The sequence below is a fragment of the Manis pentadactyla genome, chromosome 7 (genome assembly GCF_030020395.1).
Source record: "Manis pentadactyla isolate mManPen7 chromosome 7, mManPen7.hap1, whole genome shotgun sequence".
NCBI classification, from domain to species: Eukaryota; Metazoa; Chordata; class Mammalia; order Pholidota; family Manidae; genus Manis; species Manis pentadactyla.
In genome coordinates, this window is record NC_080025.1 from 107,123,824 (window position 1) to 107,139,997 (window position 16,174).

At 32.9% G+C, this 16,174-nt stretch overlaps 1 protein-coding gene across 1 annotated transcript in view; it reads right to left on the reverse strand.

Annotated features, from left to right (window-relative positions):
• DPY19L2 (dpy-19 like 2) overlaps positions 1-16,174 on the reverse strand; it is a 104,539-nt gene that overhangs the window by 25,571 nt on the left and 62,794 nt on the right. The window contains 6 exon segments of the mRNA XM_036897494.2: positions 856-902; positions 3,440-3,511; positions 4,571-4,672; positions 7,381-7,461; positions 10,752-10,811; positions 16,042-16,128. Coding sequence (XP_036753389.2) covers positions 856-902; positions 3,440-3,511; positions 4,571-4,672; positions 7,381-7,461; positions 10,752-10,811; positions 16,042-16,128 — 449 coding nt within the window.

The window sequence follows — 16,174 nt, forward strand, 5'->3', positions numbered from 1 at the left end:
TAGATTTAAAAAATTTGATTCTCTCTACTTAGTTTAAATAAAAATAAAAATATTAGATAATATCACTAAAAATTACAGAAATTTGAAAGGCATATTTTATAGTCACCCTATTTAAGATTTACCAAAAAGACATTTTTTTTGTGAAGATAAAATAGGTTTTACTGACTGCTGGAGATTATGTATACTCTGGAAGAATAAACGAATAAAAAGAATTTCAATTAAATATCCAACTATGTGCAGCACCTACAATGCTTTAGATAAGCACTGCCAAACTTCTGAGGTGATTTCATTTTTCATAACTATAAATGAACATCCTTGTACATCTGTGAGCATTCCTGAGTATTTCCTTAGGATAATTTTATAGAAGAAAAGATAAATCATGTAAAGCATATAAATATTTTTAGTTCTAGAAAACTGTCAAACAAACTAAATATTTATGTCTAAAAATTTACTAAATTTTTATGGCACACCTACTATGTTCTAGGCACTGTGCACTGAACACAGCATGGATAATATAGATAACACTCTTATCCTCTTAGAGTTTATGTTAGATTCATATAGAGGTATGAGACTATTTTATTGTTCCATTGAAAGACTGGGTATTTCAGTTTTATAAAAACTTTATGCAGGATGCAGAGGCCTTCTAATATGGATTTGGGGTTTGAGAGAGAAGTTAAGTCCAAATACATAAGAGATCCATAATAATAAAACATTCAGTCTTTTTTTAAAAGAAAATATCTAAGTTTGGCTCAGGTCTCCTTTCTTAACCATAACACTGAAGTTTAATGTACATTCATTTGAAAAACTGTATTACAATAAGTAATTTAATAATTAAAACAACTATGATATAATTACCTTTGATAAGTATTTGCAGATAAGACACATAAAATATCATGAAAAGTCTGTAAATAGAATCAAATCAATGAAACTTTTTAAGGAATTACGTGACATTTACAATGTCCTGATTCATTAACATAAATGCCCCCACTAGAAAGACATATTTTATTGTTAACGTGAGTTCTCAGGAGCAGTTCAGTCCCAGCTCTGGTCCAGGCACATAATTTCTTGAAGTTATAATTTCCTCTTCAATTAAAAAAAAAACAGATGTTTGGAGTAAATCTCGAGGGACCATTTCAGCTTTAAAATTCTAAGCTTTTATATGTAGGTAACTCCCTACTACAGTTTAAGTTTATATTTGATTGGGTGGGGGGTAAGCTGAAAAGTAAGGGATTGGTTTCCCCAAAGGAGTCAGCTTCCCCCAGGTACTTTCAGAGAGCATTTTATCTTACCCTCCCAAGCAAATTAGGAGTACCTACTTCTCTGCCTTCTTCTCTCCCTCCCTCCAATCTATCTACCTACCTACACAGTCTGTATTCCTCTCTGATTATTAACAGATTAGCTTTGGCATACCTGCTTCCCCAATCTATGTCAGCCTGAAGAGACTGCTGAAAAAGCTTAAAAGCACGTATCAAAATGTGCCAGATGGTGGTAAAGGTGGGAGAGAGGGAGAACTGAAGGGGAATGTGGAGGCTAAATTTGGCCAAAGAGACTTTAGCTGCAATTATATGAAATTTAAACAGTAAGATAAATAATTTATGGGAAACTTAAAATTTTGTACTCCATATGATATGTGTTTTGCAACTCACAGATAAATGTTTAAGAAATACATAGTGAAATTTGAACTCTAATTTGAAATGTATGTTTAGAATTTTTAACTTTTCATTGATTTGAGAACATCCTGCAAGAAATATGTTTCAAGTGACATAAGTGATATTCTAATTATGTAGGCAAGCAAAAGGCTATTCGAGGATACAGTTAGTAGGATATAGGATATATGCGTTTATAAGAGTATAAGATTCAACAGTGCCACAGGAAAATCATACTATATATGCCTTCCTTCTTGCCTTCCCAGAAGTGATTTCACACAAGTGTAAATTTAAATGAACATTAGAAGTATCCTCGAGGTGAAAAATTAGTCACAATAGGACCAAGAGAGCCTGAGGGGTTTATGAAAGCAGAAAGGAGTTAAGCATCAATGATTGCTGGGATGGGCTTATGTGTGTGTGTGTACCTGCCAGTGTACATGCATGGTTTGAGCTGTGGTGCATTTGGGGGCTAGTATTGTGTTTATGAGTCTGGGATCTTAATTTTTTTAAAAATAGTAATAGTAGATCAAGCTATTATTTTCTCTAATGCTGGATATCTCCCCTCTGAGTAGTTAATTCCTGGCATTAGCCCCTCCAAGTGAAGCCTTGTAAAAATATCACCATTTGCCATGATGGAATAGAAACAGGCTAGTAGAGAAAATGTATGACGTGAGCTCAGTAGGGCCAAGGGGATGGAGAACAGCCAACTTGGGCATAGTTTGCCCATTCATCATCATTACCACTATCCTGACTCTTCACAAGCAGTCCCTAGAGAACTGGATCAAGGGTGAAATAACAGAGATGTCAAGGGAAATGCCTTTCTCACTCATAAAGTATCCATATTCTGTGAGAAAACAAAGGAATGAGATAAGTGGCAACTGGAACTATGTAGAGAAGATACATAATTTGACTTTAAATATGGAAAACTAGTTTCAACAGGACCACACATGGTATGGTGGTAGAGAAATCATATTATTGCTATCTGCTTAAAAGTATAAAATAAGTGCATACTGACTTAAAGACAACTTGAAACAATATAAAGATGGTTGAAAATTGCTAAAAACTAAGGACCCACTGTCCTCAAACCAGGCTTTCAGATGAACAACTCTCAGAACAAGAAAATCTGCCAGTGGTATTTTAAATAGTATTTCTTCTAATGTGATAATATTTTCTTTTGTTGTGAAAACAGTGAACATACAGAGAATGATTTTTTTTAATGGCTATACAAATTTCTCCTGAACATATCTCAAAAAGGATCAAGACTACTTTTGCATGTGCTTTTTATTTGAAAGATCCTAAAGTTCTATACAAATTTCTCCTGAACATATCTCAAAAAGGATCAAGACTACTTTTGCATGTGCTTTTTATTTGAAAGATCCTAAAGTTGTCATCATACTTATCTTTCACAGAACCTATAGCAATTGTAATTGTTTAGTCATTTACTAGTCATGACTCTTAACTTACCATCCCTCCCACCCACCCCAACAGATGGTAATGTCCAAGAGAGGAGTGGGTCTGTCTTTCTAGTCTCAGTGTGCCTACAGTGTTGACATAGTTCTTGGTAAACACTGGCCAAATGATAAATTTCTTTTGAAAGAATAAATATATTTTCTAATATGGCTCTCTAAAAAACCCATGTAATACTAGATAAAGGAAAGATCTGAATGAAAAAAATTTTTTAGGGAGAGGAAAAGTTCACCCTAAAAATTAGATGAAATTCTGAGCTATTAGCATTAATCTATTAGAATTGTGATCTTGAACCCAAAAGCAAGTTACAAAATTTTTTAAAATACCTCTTTAAAGATAAAAGAAGTAATCACCATGACAACTGGAAGCAATAATGTCTTTGTATATCTAAGTGGAGTCTGAAATAAAGCAAACAATGCAAAAGTCACTTATTAAATTTTACATTAAAACATCTATGTCAAATTGAGTCTCATAATGAAATTTCTTAAAGGTAAAAATATCTTTTCATTAACATGTATTTGTCAGCCTGTTCTAATATAAGAATCAAAATTATAAAAAATTTCAAAAATTTTAATAAAACTATTAAAAAATTAGCTGTGTTTATTCCTACTTTTGGTTTATCTTTCCTTAATGTACATAATACATAGTTTTAAAATATGTATTTACTGATCCCTTGGCCCTATATTATTTCCTCAGGTGCAAAGTTCTATTATTTTCATTCATAAAACTAAAACTAATAAGGAATAAAGTTAGCCTAAATAATTACTGCAAATATGAGTAAGTGCTGAAATAATATCAGCAGCTAAATAATTTTCATAACCTATTATTGTAAAAGGGAGTGATTCACCATGTAACTAAACTGTAGACTTCCTTAAGTCAGGAACTGAGTCATTTTCCACTTTGTAGTCCTATAGCAAAGTCCCTCGTATGTAATCAGAGGTCAATAATAGTTTCTGAGTGAATGTAGAACTGGTTGGATGGTTAAGAGAATAATGTAAAATTAGTAGTATACCTTTCTTGCAATTTCTGGTTAAAAAATTTTTGTAATATTTGGAGCATTAAACTAAGAAAAACTGATTATTTTAAAAACAAATGTAAGAATCTGGATTTATATTTCCTGAGTAGTCCTACGATGCCAAGTGACTTAGATTATTAAAATTAATTGAAATGTAATAGTAATACTTCACTATGGATCATATTGTATGTTCAGTACTCTTTCTGGATTTTTTCATTTGACCATCATCAATAATTCTTTAAGATAGGGGCTACTGTTAAGTGATTTTACATATAAGACAAGAGATGAGGAAGTCTATATGCTTAGCAAAAGTTATAGTGAAGAAATGATACAGTAAGTTAGGTGTTCTGAATAAAAATTTTGAGCTTCAGATTAAAAGGAAAACTTATAAGCAAAAGCTATCATACCTGTAGAGGAATTTGAAACAAAGAAACATTCATACCGCTTTTTCCATGAAGTCAAATTCAGGAGCACAGGTATAAATTAAGGTATCAAAATCTGTATATTTTAAGATTTTGGCTGTTATAAGGTCAATCATGCGAATCTGGAAAAAAATAAAGTAAAACAAATTGAATTTGCACAAATAATTATAGTCAATAATAACTGATTTGATATAACAGTAATAATGTCTACAGAGTGCATAAACCTAAAGTACACAGACTGCTCCTCAAAGAGAACAAAAAAATATAGTAAACCATATGTGCTAGGCACTGATTATAAAAAAATCTGAAAACAAAGAGAAATATCAAGCGAAGTAAAAAGTAGAGAGGTCAGAAAAAATAAGCAGAGAAGATATTAATGTAAAGAGTGAGGTAAAAACATTTTCTGGGCAGAAATCACCATGCAGTTAATCATGAGATTTTATAATGAGAATATTTATCAAAAAAACCCACAATTTCACATTAATTCCTTTCACCACACATTGTAAATCATGACCAAATTTTCTATGCACTGTCATTTTCACAAAACTTGACATACTGATTATAATTTCTAGTGCTCATTAAATTTTTTCAGATTTACTGTGGAGAAAATGGAAATTTCTGACCAGGATTCCTGCCTGGTCTTGATAGCACCGTCTATGTATATGTAAAAGCCTGCTTTGCATGCATACGAGAGCAGCAGGTTGTTTACCTGCATGCAACAGAGCTGCTAGTCAGTCACTGGAGTACTGGCCCTGGGGAGGGGTGGAGAGGGAACACCCATTCTCTCCTCTCCTTGCCCTGTGCTCCTGGTATGTAATTGGTCAGGCATCTGCCAGTCCCCGGGGATCTGCCCACAGAGTTCTTCTGGGTCCTAGGGGTGGGGAAGGGGAGGGTCACCAGGAGAGCCTAGAGAGAACCTGGAGCCTTGGTTCTCCTGGAGGATTAAGCTCAAGCATGGGAGTAGGGAGCTTGATCAAAGGAGGAAAGCCTGGCAGGAGAACTAGGACAGAATGGAGGCTGTCAGAGGGAAGCCAGAGCAGAAAAGAGACTTGAGACCTACTGCCATGAGAATAAAACCCCCTTTAAAGCCCCAACTTCTTACTCTTGCCTTTATTCAGTCTCACCAAATTCACAGAGAACTTGCCCTGGGCCTGGGACCCCCTCCTCCCGGAGCAACACATACATTCAAGCTTTCAAATATGAGAGCTATATTTCAGAAAGAATTACAACTATATATACTACTTTGATTTAGTTACTTGATCTCCAAGGCCTTTAAAATAAACACCACCAACCAAGCCCAAGGCAGACATCCTGTTTTACTGATTATTACCTGCTGTCAGTGAGACAATTATTTTTTCACTATATTCCCAGAAGGCCAGAAAAAGGAAAATATTTGTTATGTAAACGTTAATTCAAATTATTTTATATTATTTGATGATTACCTGTGATTTTTATTTATTTGTAGTTCCCCTTTTCTTCCAGTACCAAGGATAATTTAGAGTTGACTTTACTTTTCTAATTTAGAGTAGGCCTGGTGACCAATAATAATTCAACCAATTCACTTCAGTTTCACGTCTTTCTCACAACTGTTATACAGAGAAAGTCACTTAAGAGTACCAAGGACATGCATATGTGTGTTTAAGATTTGTAAAGAGTTGGGTGACAACATGGAGCAAGGCAAGAAAGAAAATCACAAACCAACTTAGTAAATAAATAGCTTAAGAGGCCTAAATAAAGTTTATGATGAAATACATACCCCTAAAGAATAAAAAGTTCAGAACAATAAAAAGTGACAGACAAAAAGAAAATTTGTCAGACATACCAGAGAAAAACAGCAACAAATAAAACCTCATAAACCACTATGCAGAGCTAGCAATAAAAGGCAAATAAACTCTTACATTTTGAAAATGTATTTAACACGAGCAGGTATGCAAGCTCAAATTCTATTGGATAGTGATAGCTCTTGATCTTTTAGAAAATAAGTACTGTAATCCCTTGTTAAATTGAAGTACTCAGCATTACACAGGGTCATAAATGGATAGCATTAGACAAGGTAAATTTCAGAGTAGATTATTGTATGACACACTCATGTATGCTCCTATCCAAACAGAAAATACTAAAAAATCAAAATCAAATACACGCATTGTTTTCTATTCCCTAATTTAGGTAGGGACTTTGAAAAAGACCATTATTTAACACATTAGCCTTAAAACAAACAGAAACACAACACAGGAGGGATATATAATTTCTAGAAGAAGGAAATATAGAAAACTTTTAACATTCTCTTTTTACATTAAAAGGAAAGCTTTAAAAATATCAAATCACTCTTAATTTTAGTCCATAATTATAAACTATATTGAGATGTTAAAAGTTCTATATTTCAAAGCTGAGCACAGATTGCTCACATGTTAACTTTGCAATAAATGAATTTTTTAAACAAATGATTATTTGTATTTTAACTGAAATACAAATATATAATTATTAAGATAAGAAGATATATAATATAAATATGAAGATAAGATATATAATATAAAAGAAGATATCTTTTATATTAAGATATAAAAGATAAGAAATATTAAGATACAATTAATTTTTTTCCTAGAAGTCTAAGTTAGCATTCACTGTTATAATTTTTTCTTAGAGAGTTGAAAAGCTCTTTGAACTGCATGCAGGGTTTCAGTACTGACTCTGCCAATAACTAACTAGGTTGAGGACCTTGAAGAAGGCACTAAACCTCTGTAAATAAAGAGGTTAAAATAGATTGTTTCAAAGTTTTCATCCAGTTACATATTTATAGGAATTTTTGATGTTTTTACTAGAAAGTACTTACATTGTCTGAAACACCTAACATTTTAGATGTCAGAAATTTCAAAATGATTGTTCCACACAGCCAAGCAGAGCCTTGAATCAACTAGAAAATAAATAAAAGAGATAGAAGTCAGCTATTAAAAATGATAAATTACCCATTAAAATATTCAATTACATCATAAGTGGCATAGGAAAATTTTAATCACATGAGGTATTAGCGATAAGGTCTAAAAAAGGATGTTTCTTTAGAAAATTTCATTTAAAGGGAAAGAAAACTGACGGCACTGCTATAAAACATGTAACAACACAAGAGTTCTACATACCCTAAATCTAAAGGGATTTTTTAAAGTAATTTATTTTCAATTTCTGCTAAGAAAGGGGTTATATGTTTGTTTACAAACTGAAAACCGTTTTTTAAAAACAGGATTGTTTCCTAGCTGAAAATCCTTTTACGAAAGTAGGATTAAATTATTAGAAATTCTTCTACCACTCTTTTGGAAATAGTTATATCAGACCCTCTACAAGAAAGGAAAATTTGAAATGTGAAAACTTATGTTTTCATTTTAAAGACAGAAATATGAACTAAAAATTACATGAGTGTTTCTGTTTGTTCTTTATTTCTTGGCTAGCCTTGATTAGAAAGAGCGCTGATGTGGACTTCCGGGTAGCCTGAGCAAAATTATAGCAGCCTAAATCCAAATCTCTCCACACAAGTAGAACAATACAACCACACATACAGAAAAAAGATGACAGACAAATTCAAATTAACTTTAAATAGAAATACAGCAAAGTTATAGCTCAAGGTCTTGATCTAAGCCTTTGCAGAGAATGAGGGCAGTTTCCAAACTATGTGGAAGAGGGAAGTGGGAAGTGAGGGGCCTAAAATTGAACTAAAATAACCTCAGAAAGAGAAAGCCCACCTTAAGTGTGTGAAAAGAGCCCCAGTAGATTGGAAATGAATACAGAGCAGGGACTTAGAAGGTTGTAGGATAAAACAAGTACTGATGTCTGAAAGGCATTACTTATGGAAAGGAAGAAAAAAGGAAAAGAGGAAGAAAGGAAGGAAGAAAGAAAAGAAAGAAAGTAAGGAGGGAGGGAGGGAGAGAGAGAGAGAGAGAAAGAAAGAAAGAGAAGGGAGGGAGGGAAGAAAGGAAGGAAGGAAGAAAGAAAGAAAGAAGGGAGGGAAGGAGGGAGGGAGGGAAGAAAGGAAGGAAGGAAGGAAGAAAAAGAAATAGATAAAAGCACATTTTGTTACAGTGACAAAAAAGAGGCTGCACTGGGACTAAAAACTGCCAGCTCTGTCCACAAAATAATTAGATTAGACATGCCTATATTATTTATACAAAATATGACAAAAATGACAAAAATGAGGTTCAAACATTTTAGCTGATGATCCCCACCCCAGTGTGTTCAACAAAAATCTCACAAAGCAGAAAACTACAGTGTAGAATTAAAAGATGAATTAAGTATCCTTAAATAAACATTCATAAATACAAAAATGCCTTAAATAAAAATTTCAAAAACTAAGAAAAAACACAGAAGTAAAAAGAGAGTTGATTAAACATAGAACAGAAATGGAAGAAAAGGAGAAAATCATCAAAAAGTAAAGACATTCTCAAGATAATGAAAGGAGAAGAGATTCAAATAAAAATTTAATAAGGGAACTGAAGTAAAGGCAGTAAAAAAAAGAGATTAAGGAAGTAAAAAAGAACAAAGGGCTACATAGAAATGGAAGACAGGTAACAACATTTGAGTCCCTGAAAAAGAAAAACCAAACAATGGTTTAAAACTAGCATTTAAACTATAATTCAAGGAAACTTTTAGAAATAAAAGAGGATCTGAATCTACATTTGGAAAGCATCCATTAGGTACTGAGAAAATTGGCCTGGTAAGACAAACTACATCAAGACACATCCTAGTAAAACAATTAAAAATGAAGAAAAATTCCTCAACACCTTCAGGCACAAAGGTCACATAACTTATTAGGCCAAGAGAATTTAGCTAGTATCAGACTTAAAACATATAAAAATGAAAGCAAGACAAGAGTAGAGCATTTTTTAAAAATTCAAGAAAGTGGGAACCAAGGACTTTATATCCAGCAAATCTGTCAGGTATAAAGATTATAGAAAACAGTTTTAAACTGGCAATAATTGAGGAAACATCTTTGTATTCCTGGGATGAACCCAATTTAATCAGAATGGATTCTCTTTTATATATAAGAGATAGATAGGGCTGTTCTTGTTATTTTCTTTTTCTTTTGTATTTTTATCCATTGAGTATTTTTATCTAGGTGAAAATTAAAATCTATGTTCATGAGTAAGAATATAATGTCCTTGCCTGGTCTTAGTATCAAGCTATAGTTTACCAGTGAGTTCTGTTTCCTTTCTTGTAGGAATTCTCAATCTCTTATGAAACACACAGAGTGCCCCTTAGTGTTTCTGAGTAAATTTCGTCATGAGCTCTGTTCAGTAATTACCTTGCAACCAAAAATAGGAGTCTCCCATTAAGCACAATTTGCTCATATTGAAGAAACCTATTAAGTGCAATCACTTAAATGCACAGATATTTCTACAGTTTCATCATAAGGGATGGGAGAATGCCTCTAGCAATGAGAAACGGCAGCTCATTCTATCTTGTTTTTTTGTATTCAGAGTAGAAAATTATGTTCTTTTCTTACCATAACTTTTCCAATTTTACTCCATCAATATATTCTATGTAATCACATAGTTATTCAATATGGCAGGTTTTACTTTTTTAATAGGAGTACATCCAAGACCCAGAGAAGAAGAATGAATGTCATCTGTTTGATAGTACAAGAATTAGCTGTTTCAGTGCCTACTTAATAAAATATATTTTACTTGGGAACAAAACACTGAACAAGATGTCATGAGCCACCATGTTATATTTGGGAAGAAGTCAAACAAAGGTTAGGTAGTGAGTAAGTTGAAATAAAAAAAGGAGTGGGAGACTAGGAAATGTTACAGGGGCAAAAATAACAGTTTGAAGTTGGAAGCAGAAGGAAAGATAGATGATGGATGGATAGACGTAGAGAAAAGAAAAAAGGAAAATGGGTCAGAACTACATGCTGAATTATTTTGAATGAAAGGTTAGTAAATTTAAAGAGATAAACTCAAGGCAAATAGAGATTTAAAAATCAAGGTAGTAATGGTATAGCAGAATGAAAAGTAAAGAAATCCTGAGGATAGTGCTGAAATAAATTAAGTTCTTGATAATGACTTGCAGATGTTGCTAAGGACTATTTCTCACCTGATGTACGTAGCTATGTAGAAGATGTATTAACTATAAGTCATTAAATTTTTTAAGTACATTATTTGCGTTCAAGTCATGGAAATAAGAGTTTGAAGAAACTGTGTTGAAAATGTTGAAACTTACCCAAAAGTTCAGTTCAGATAGTCTCAATCTTTGAATTTTATATCTCTCTAGAAGTATCACCTAAAATGCATGTAAAATAAAATTAAATTAACATTTGCATTTTACATGAATGATACATTTCAAAAATTACATAACCACCCTTCCCCTTCCACCTTAGCTAGCTCCAGCCACATTCCTTCTTAATTGTTGATCTTTCAAAATTTGGACATGGCAAATTTCCTTGAAGGAAGAGCTAAATAAATGTTTTGTGCACCAAAAAGTTACCTCTAGAATAAAATTAATTTCTCACTGAGTTACTTGGGAATTTTACTCAGAAAAATTCTGAGGAGGTAGATGGTGCAGGAGATATGCCCATGCAAGTATATATGTAAATTACCCAGAAAAATTAGTGGCCTAAATTAACATGAAAATGCTTCTCCAAATTCCCAAATAAAAATTTCGAAATGTGTAAAATATGCCTAACTTATAAGACAGAAAAGAAAATTTCCATGTGCCAAAGAAGGAAATTTTTAAAGACTAAGTGATTAAGAGATAATTAAACAGATAAAGTTAATTAATTAACTTATGGCAGTCTTTAAGGAGGGCTGTGGAATGAGGTTACAACTATCGGTTTGCATTAAAAAGAAAGGTAGCAGAAGAGGGTTTGGAACTATGAAAGGTAAGAAACTGGAATTCAAACTCATACATAAAGCTGGGGTCCAAAATACCAAATCCTCAGTGCTATCAACTGAATGGTCAAGTACCACACCAAATTCATATGTTAAAACCCTCATCCCCAATGTGATGTCTTTGGAGGTGGAGCCTTTGGAAGATAATTTGATCATAAGGGTAGAGACCTCATGAATGGGATCAGTGCCCTTATAAGAAAGACATCAAAGAGATCATCTGTCTTTCCACCACGTGAGAATTTGGTGAAAGCATTTGTCCATAAAACCAAGAAGAAAGCCCTCACCAAGAACCAAATTGGCTGGAACCTTGATCTTGGACTTCCCAGCCTCTAGAACCATGATTAATTTTTTTGTAAGCTACCCAGTCTGCATTATTTTTGTTATATCAGTGTCAACTGACAAAGACACTCACTGACCAGGCATACTTCTGTCATCTCTACAAATTGATAAGGTACGTTTATTCTCAAGTTTGGGATGAAAAAAAAGCTTCTCCTCAGAAACTGAAATCATAGGCTTGTGTATTATTTAGATGTGGAGTAGGATTCTGTATCATTTAGTTAGCCCAAAGTGAGCCAGTATTTGTAAACATCCAACAACAGGAAAACACAAATGTATGGATTATTCATTGCAACACTGTACACAAATGCAAAATATAGGAAACAACCTCTATGTTCAGACAAGACAGTAGTACATGCATGGACAGTGGAGAATGAGCAAGATCTCTAGGAGTTGATATGGAGCGATACGCAGGATAGGTCATTAAGTGATATCCAGAATAGGTTGACAAATCAAAGTGCAAAAGACTATCTATAGTATGCTACCTTTGATGTAATTAAGAGGAGATATAACAAAATGTATTGTAAGATTTATTAGTATAAAAAAGAAAAAAACAACTAAATGGGTAAAACAGAAAACCAATGAGATATCTTAGAATAAATAGGTAGGACCAAATCTACCTAGAGAAAGGTGGAGAGAATGGGGTGGAAGGAATGAGGGGTTGTGACATTTTCTGAGTATAACTTTTTGTATATTTCTTATTCTTAGAAACCTGGTAATATTGCACCCAAAAAATAAATCAAGTAATTAAAATCAACCAGGATGGAATTTCTGCTTTGGTCAAGTTGGTATAACAGCAACCACATTTACTTTCCCATCTGAAACAACTAAACTCAAGCAAAAGCAATTATGAGACTATTATGAACAATTAGATGCCAACAAATTGGAAAACATAGACGAAATGGATACATTTCTAGAAGCATACAATCTACCAAGACAAACTCATGAAGAAACAGAAACTCTGAACACATCCATAACTAGTAATAAGATTGAACCAGTAATGAAAAACCTCCCAACAAAGAGAAACCAGAACCAGATGGCTTCAGTGGTGAATGCTACCATTTAGAAAAAAATTAATGTCAATACTTCTCAAACTTTTACACAAAATATAAGAGGGAACACTTCCAAACATTATCTCATGAAGCCAGCATGACACTGATACCAAAGCCAGACAAAGATACTGCAAGAAAACTAAACTACACACCAATATCCCTGATGAACATGGATACAAAAATCCTCAACAGAATCCTAAAAAACCAATTCTAACTGCACCTTAAAAGGATCCCACAGTATGATCCAATGAGATTTATCTTGCAATGACAGGGTGATTCAACATCGACAAATCAATTAATGTGACATACTACATTAACAAATTGAGGGATAAAAATCACTTGATCCCCTCAACAGATGCAGAAGAGCATTTGATAACATTCAACACCATTTCATGATAAAAACTCTCAACAAAATATGAATAGAGGGAAATTATCTCAACATTATAAAGGCCATATTTGAAAATTCTACAGTTAACATCATATTTAATGGTGAAAAACTCAACGCTTTCCCTTTAAGATCAAGAGCAAGGCAGGATGCCAAGTTTCACCATTAAGCTAGAGTAATTAAGCAAGAAAAAGAAATAAAAGGCATAAAAATTGGAAAGGAAGGTGTAAAATTATATCTGTTTGTAGATGAAGACTTATATGTAGAAAATACTAAAGGTTACGTGTGCACAAACACACACAATTAAAATCAACAAATTATGCAAAATAGCAGGATAGAAAATTGACATACAAAAATACGTTGCACTGCTATATATTAACAATGAAATATTTGAAAAGGAAATTAAGAATTCTATTTATAATAGCCTCACAAAGAATAAGTATTAAGAATAAATTTAACCAAAGATGTAAAAGACTTATACACTGAAAACTACAAAACATTGCTGAAAAACATTAAAGATACAAATGGAAATACAGTATTTGTCTTTCTCTGTCTGACTTATTTCTTGTAGCATAATGCCCTCAATGTCTAGCCATGGTGGCACCAATTTTAGGAAAATCTTTTATATTTACTTTGAGCTGCCATTTCCATTTCATTTGTGTAGAGCCAGGCTGATATCTAATATTCCTTCCATCTGAAGGACCTCTTTTAACATTTCTTTTAGTGTAAACCTAAAGTCTTTATTTTGCCTTCATTTTTAAAGGTATGTTTGCTGGGTTTGAAATTATAGATTGACAGTACTTTTTCTTTAAATACTTTAAAGATTTTTATTGACTGTAGTGTTATTGCATTTTTTTCTTATGAAAAATCTGCTGACATCCTTCACTCTGTTCTTCTATATTTAACACATCGTATTTCTTTGGCTATTGTTATGATTTTCTCTTTATCACTGATTTTCAGCTATTTGATTATAATGTGCCATACTATAGCTTTCTTTATGTTTCTTGTACTTGAAATTCATAAAAATTCTTCATCTCTGAGTTTGTAATTTTCATCAAATTTGATGGAAAAATGTTGGCCATTATTTCTTCACATAATTTTTTCTACCTCCTCCCAACTTCCCTCATTTAGACATGGATTTTACTTTGCCTATATTAACTGTAAATGGAGCATGGAATATTACCATTTTGCAATCCCTACTGAATTAATGGTTCTGGTACTAAGTGTTACGTCTGCTAGAATAAAAAGAGAGGCACCAGACATTGTGTACCTCCTGATGAAAGAAGAGTACTATAGATGGGCCAAAGGAATCAAACCTGAACCTAAGTTTTAGATACAATTATTAACATGTTATAAATAAAGAGACAGTAGATGATAGAAAGCTGCACTGTGAGGAGTCCAAGAGCAATATCTAGATCATAGAACCATCCACATGTTTAGTGACCCTTAAACTGATTAAACAAATAAATTTCCTGATGAAAAACAGGGATATATATTGGAAACATATAGATAAAAATAGAAACTTAAGTGATAAAACTAAAAAGGAATGTCAAGAGTGATTACCATAGTCAAGATAGTCATTAATGTTTTAGAGCAGTGCAAGGGAATTATAATTGAGGCAGGTCACATGGAGGGCTTCTAGAATGGTTGGAAAAGTTCTGATTTTGACTTGATAGTACTTTGAGGATGTTTGTCGAACAACAGTTCACTAATCAGTACTTATCAGTAATAAGTCATTTGTTTTATAGTTTTCTGTATCTGTGCTGTATTTCAAAATAGTTTTCATAGAATTTATACAAGTTTTCATATTTCATAAAGGTGGATGAACACACTATTAATGCTGACAAAGTTTGACAAAATGTTGGAAAGAAAGAGCCTATGCTTTGGGGGAGAGAAAAAGAGGGTGGATCACTTACTGTGAGGCAAAAAAGACATGGGGAGCAAAAATGTTAAAACACAAAGGCAATCCCAAAAGATTCCATCATTGCATCACACATGAAAAAGTGTTGTATTCTGGTATTCCTGTGATTGGTAACCTTTATGTTCACTATGGAAAGGGAACATTCCAGGAATATTCAAGTGGAGAAGAACATTCCAGATTCTGGCTTATGCATATCAGAAGTGTGACTATAAAGTAGTAAAACTGATTTACTGAACCAGCATTCCAAATTCATATATAAATGAATGTTATTCCATGCAAGTAAGTCACATGAGGAAATTCTATACTTATTCTAATTATGTTGTCATAGCTCAAAATGGTTTGGAACTCCTCTTTCTAAACAGCCTTCAGAGATAATTTTATTATGGATGCAAGCAAATTGGTCTTATCACTTTATTGTCACACATATTTTGATCAAGATCTATGTTACCCAGCCCAATGACCCACCTTATTCACAAGACTTGGGTCATTTCCAAAAAATCAAATCCAGCCTTGAAAGACAAAGATTTGCCACCATTGAGGATATTCAGAAGAATGTGCTACAACCTGTGAAGGCAATTCAAAGGAGTTCCAAAAATATTTTGGACAATGACAATGTCATTGCAATAAGTATTTACCCTACTGAAATGACTGAGAAGGAAACTAGTTTTCATAATAAATTATGGAATATTTTAAAAGTAAATCTTATTATTTTTAAAATATTTACCTGGGCATTGCCCTAAAAAGGCAAACTTTGTACTATATTACTTTTCAAGGATCAGGTAGAGAAACGGTGTTATTTTGGAGAAAACCTTTTCATGTGAATATTAATCAGGAAAGGGCCCTATTTACTCTCCTAAACATGTATTAGATGGGTAAATCTGCTATATTTGATAGGTTAAAAAGAAATCTTCATAAGCTTAACACTTACCCATGTCATTAACAAAGATGAAGAATAGTAAGAAGACAGATACATTGGATTTCCAAACATCAACACAAAACAAAGGAGAACTGATATCTGAAAAATCAAAGAAACACATATTTTATAGTTATTATCTATATAG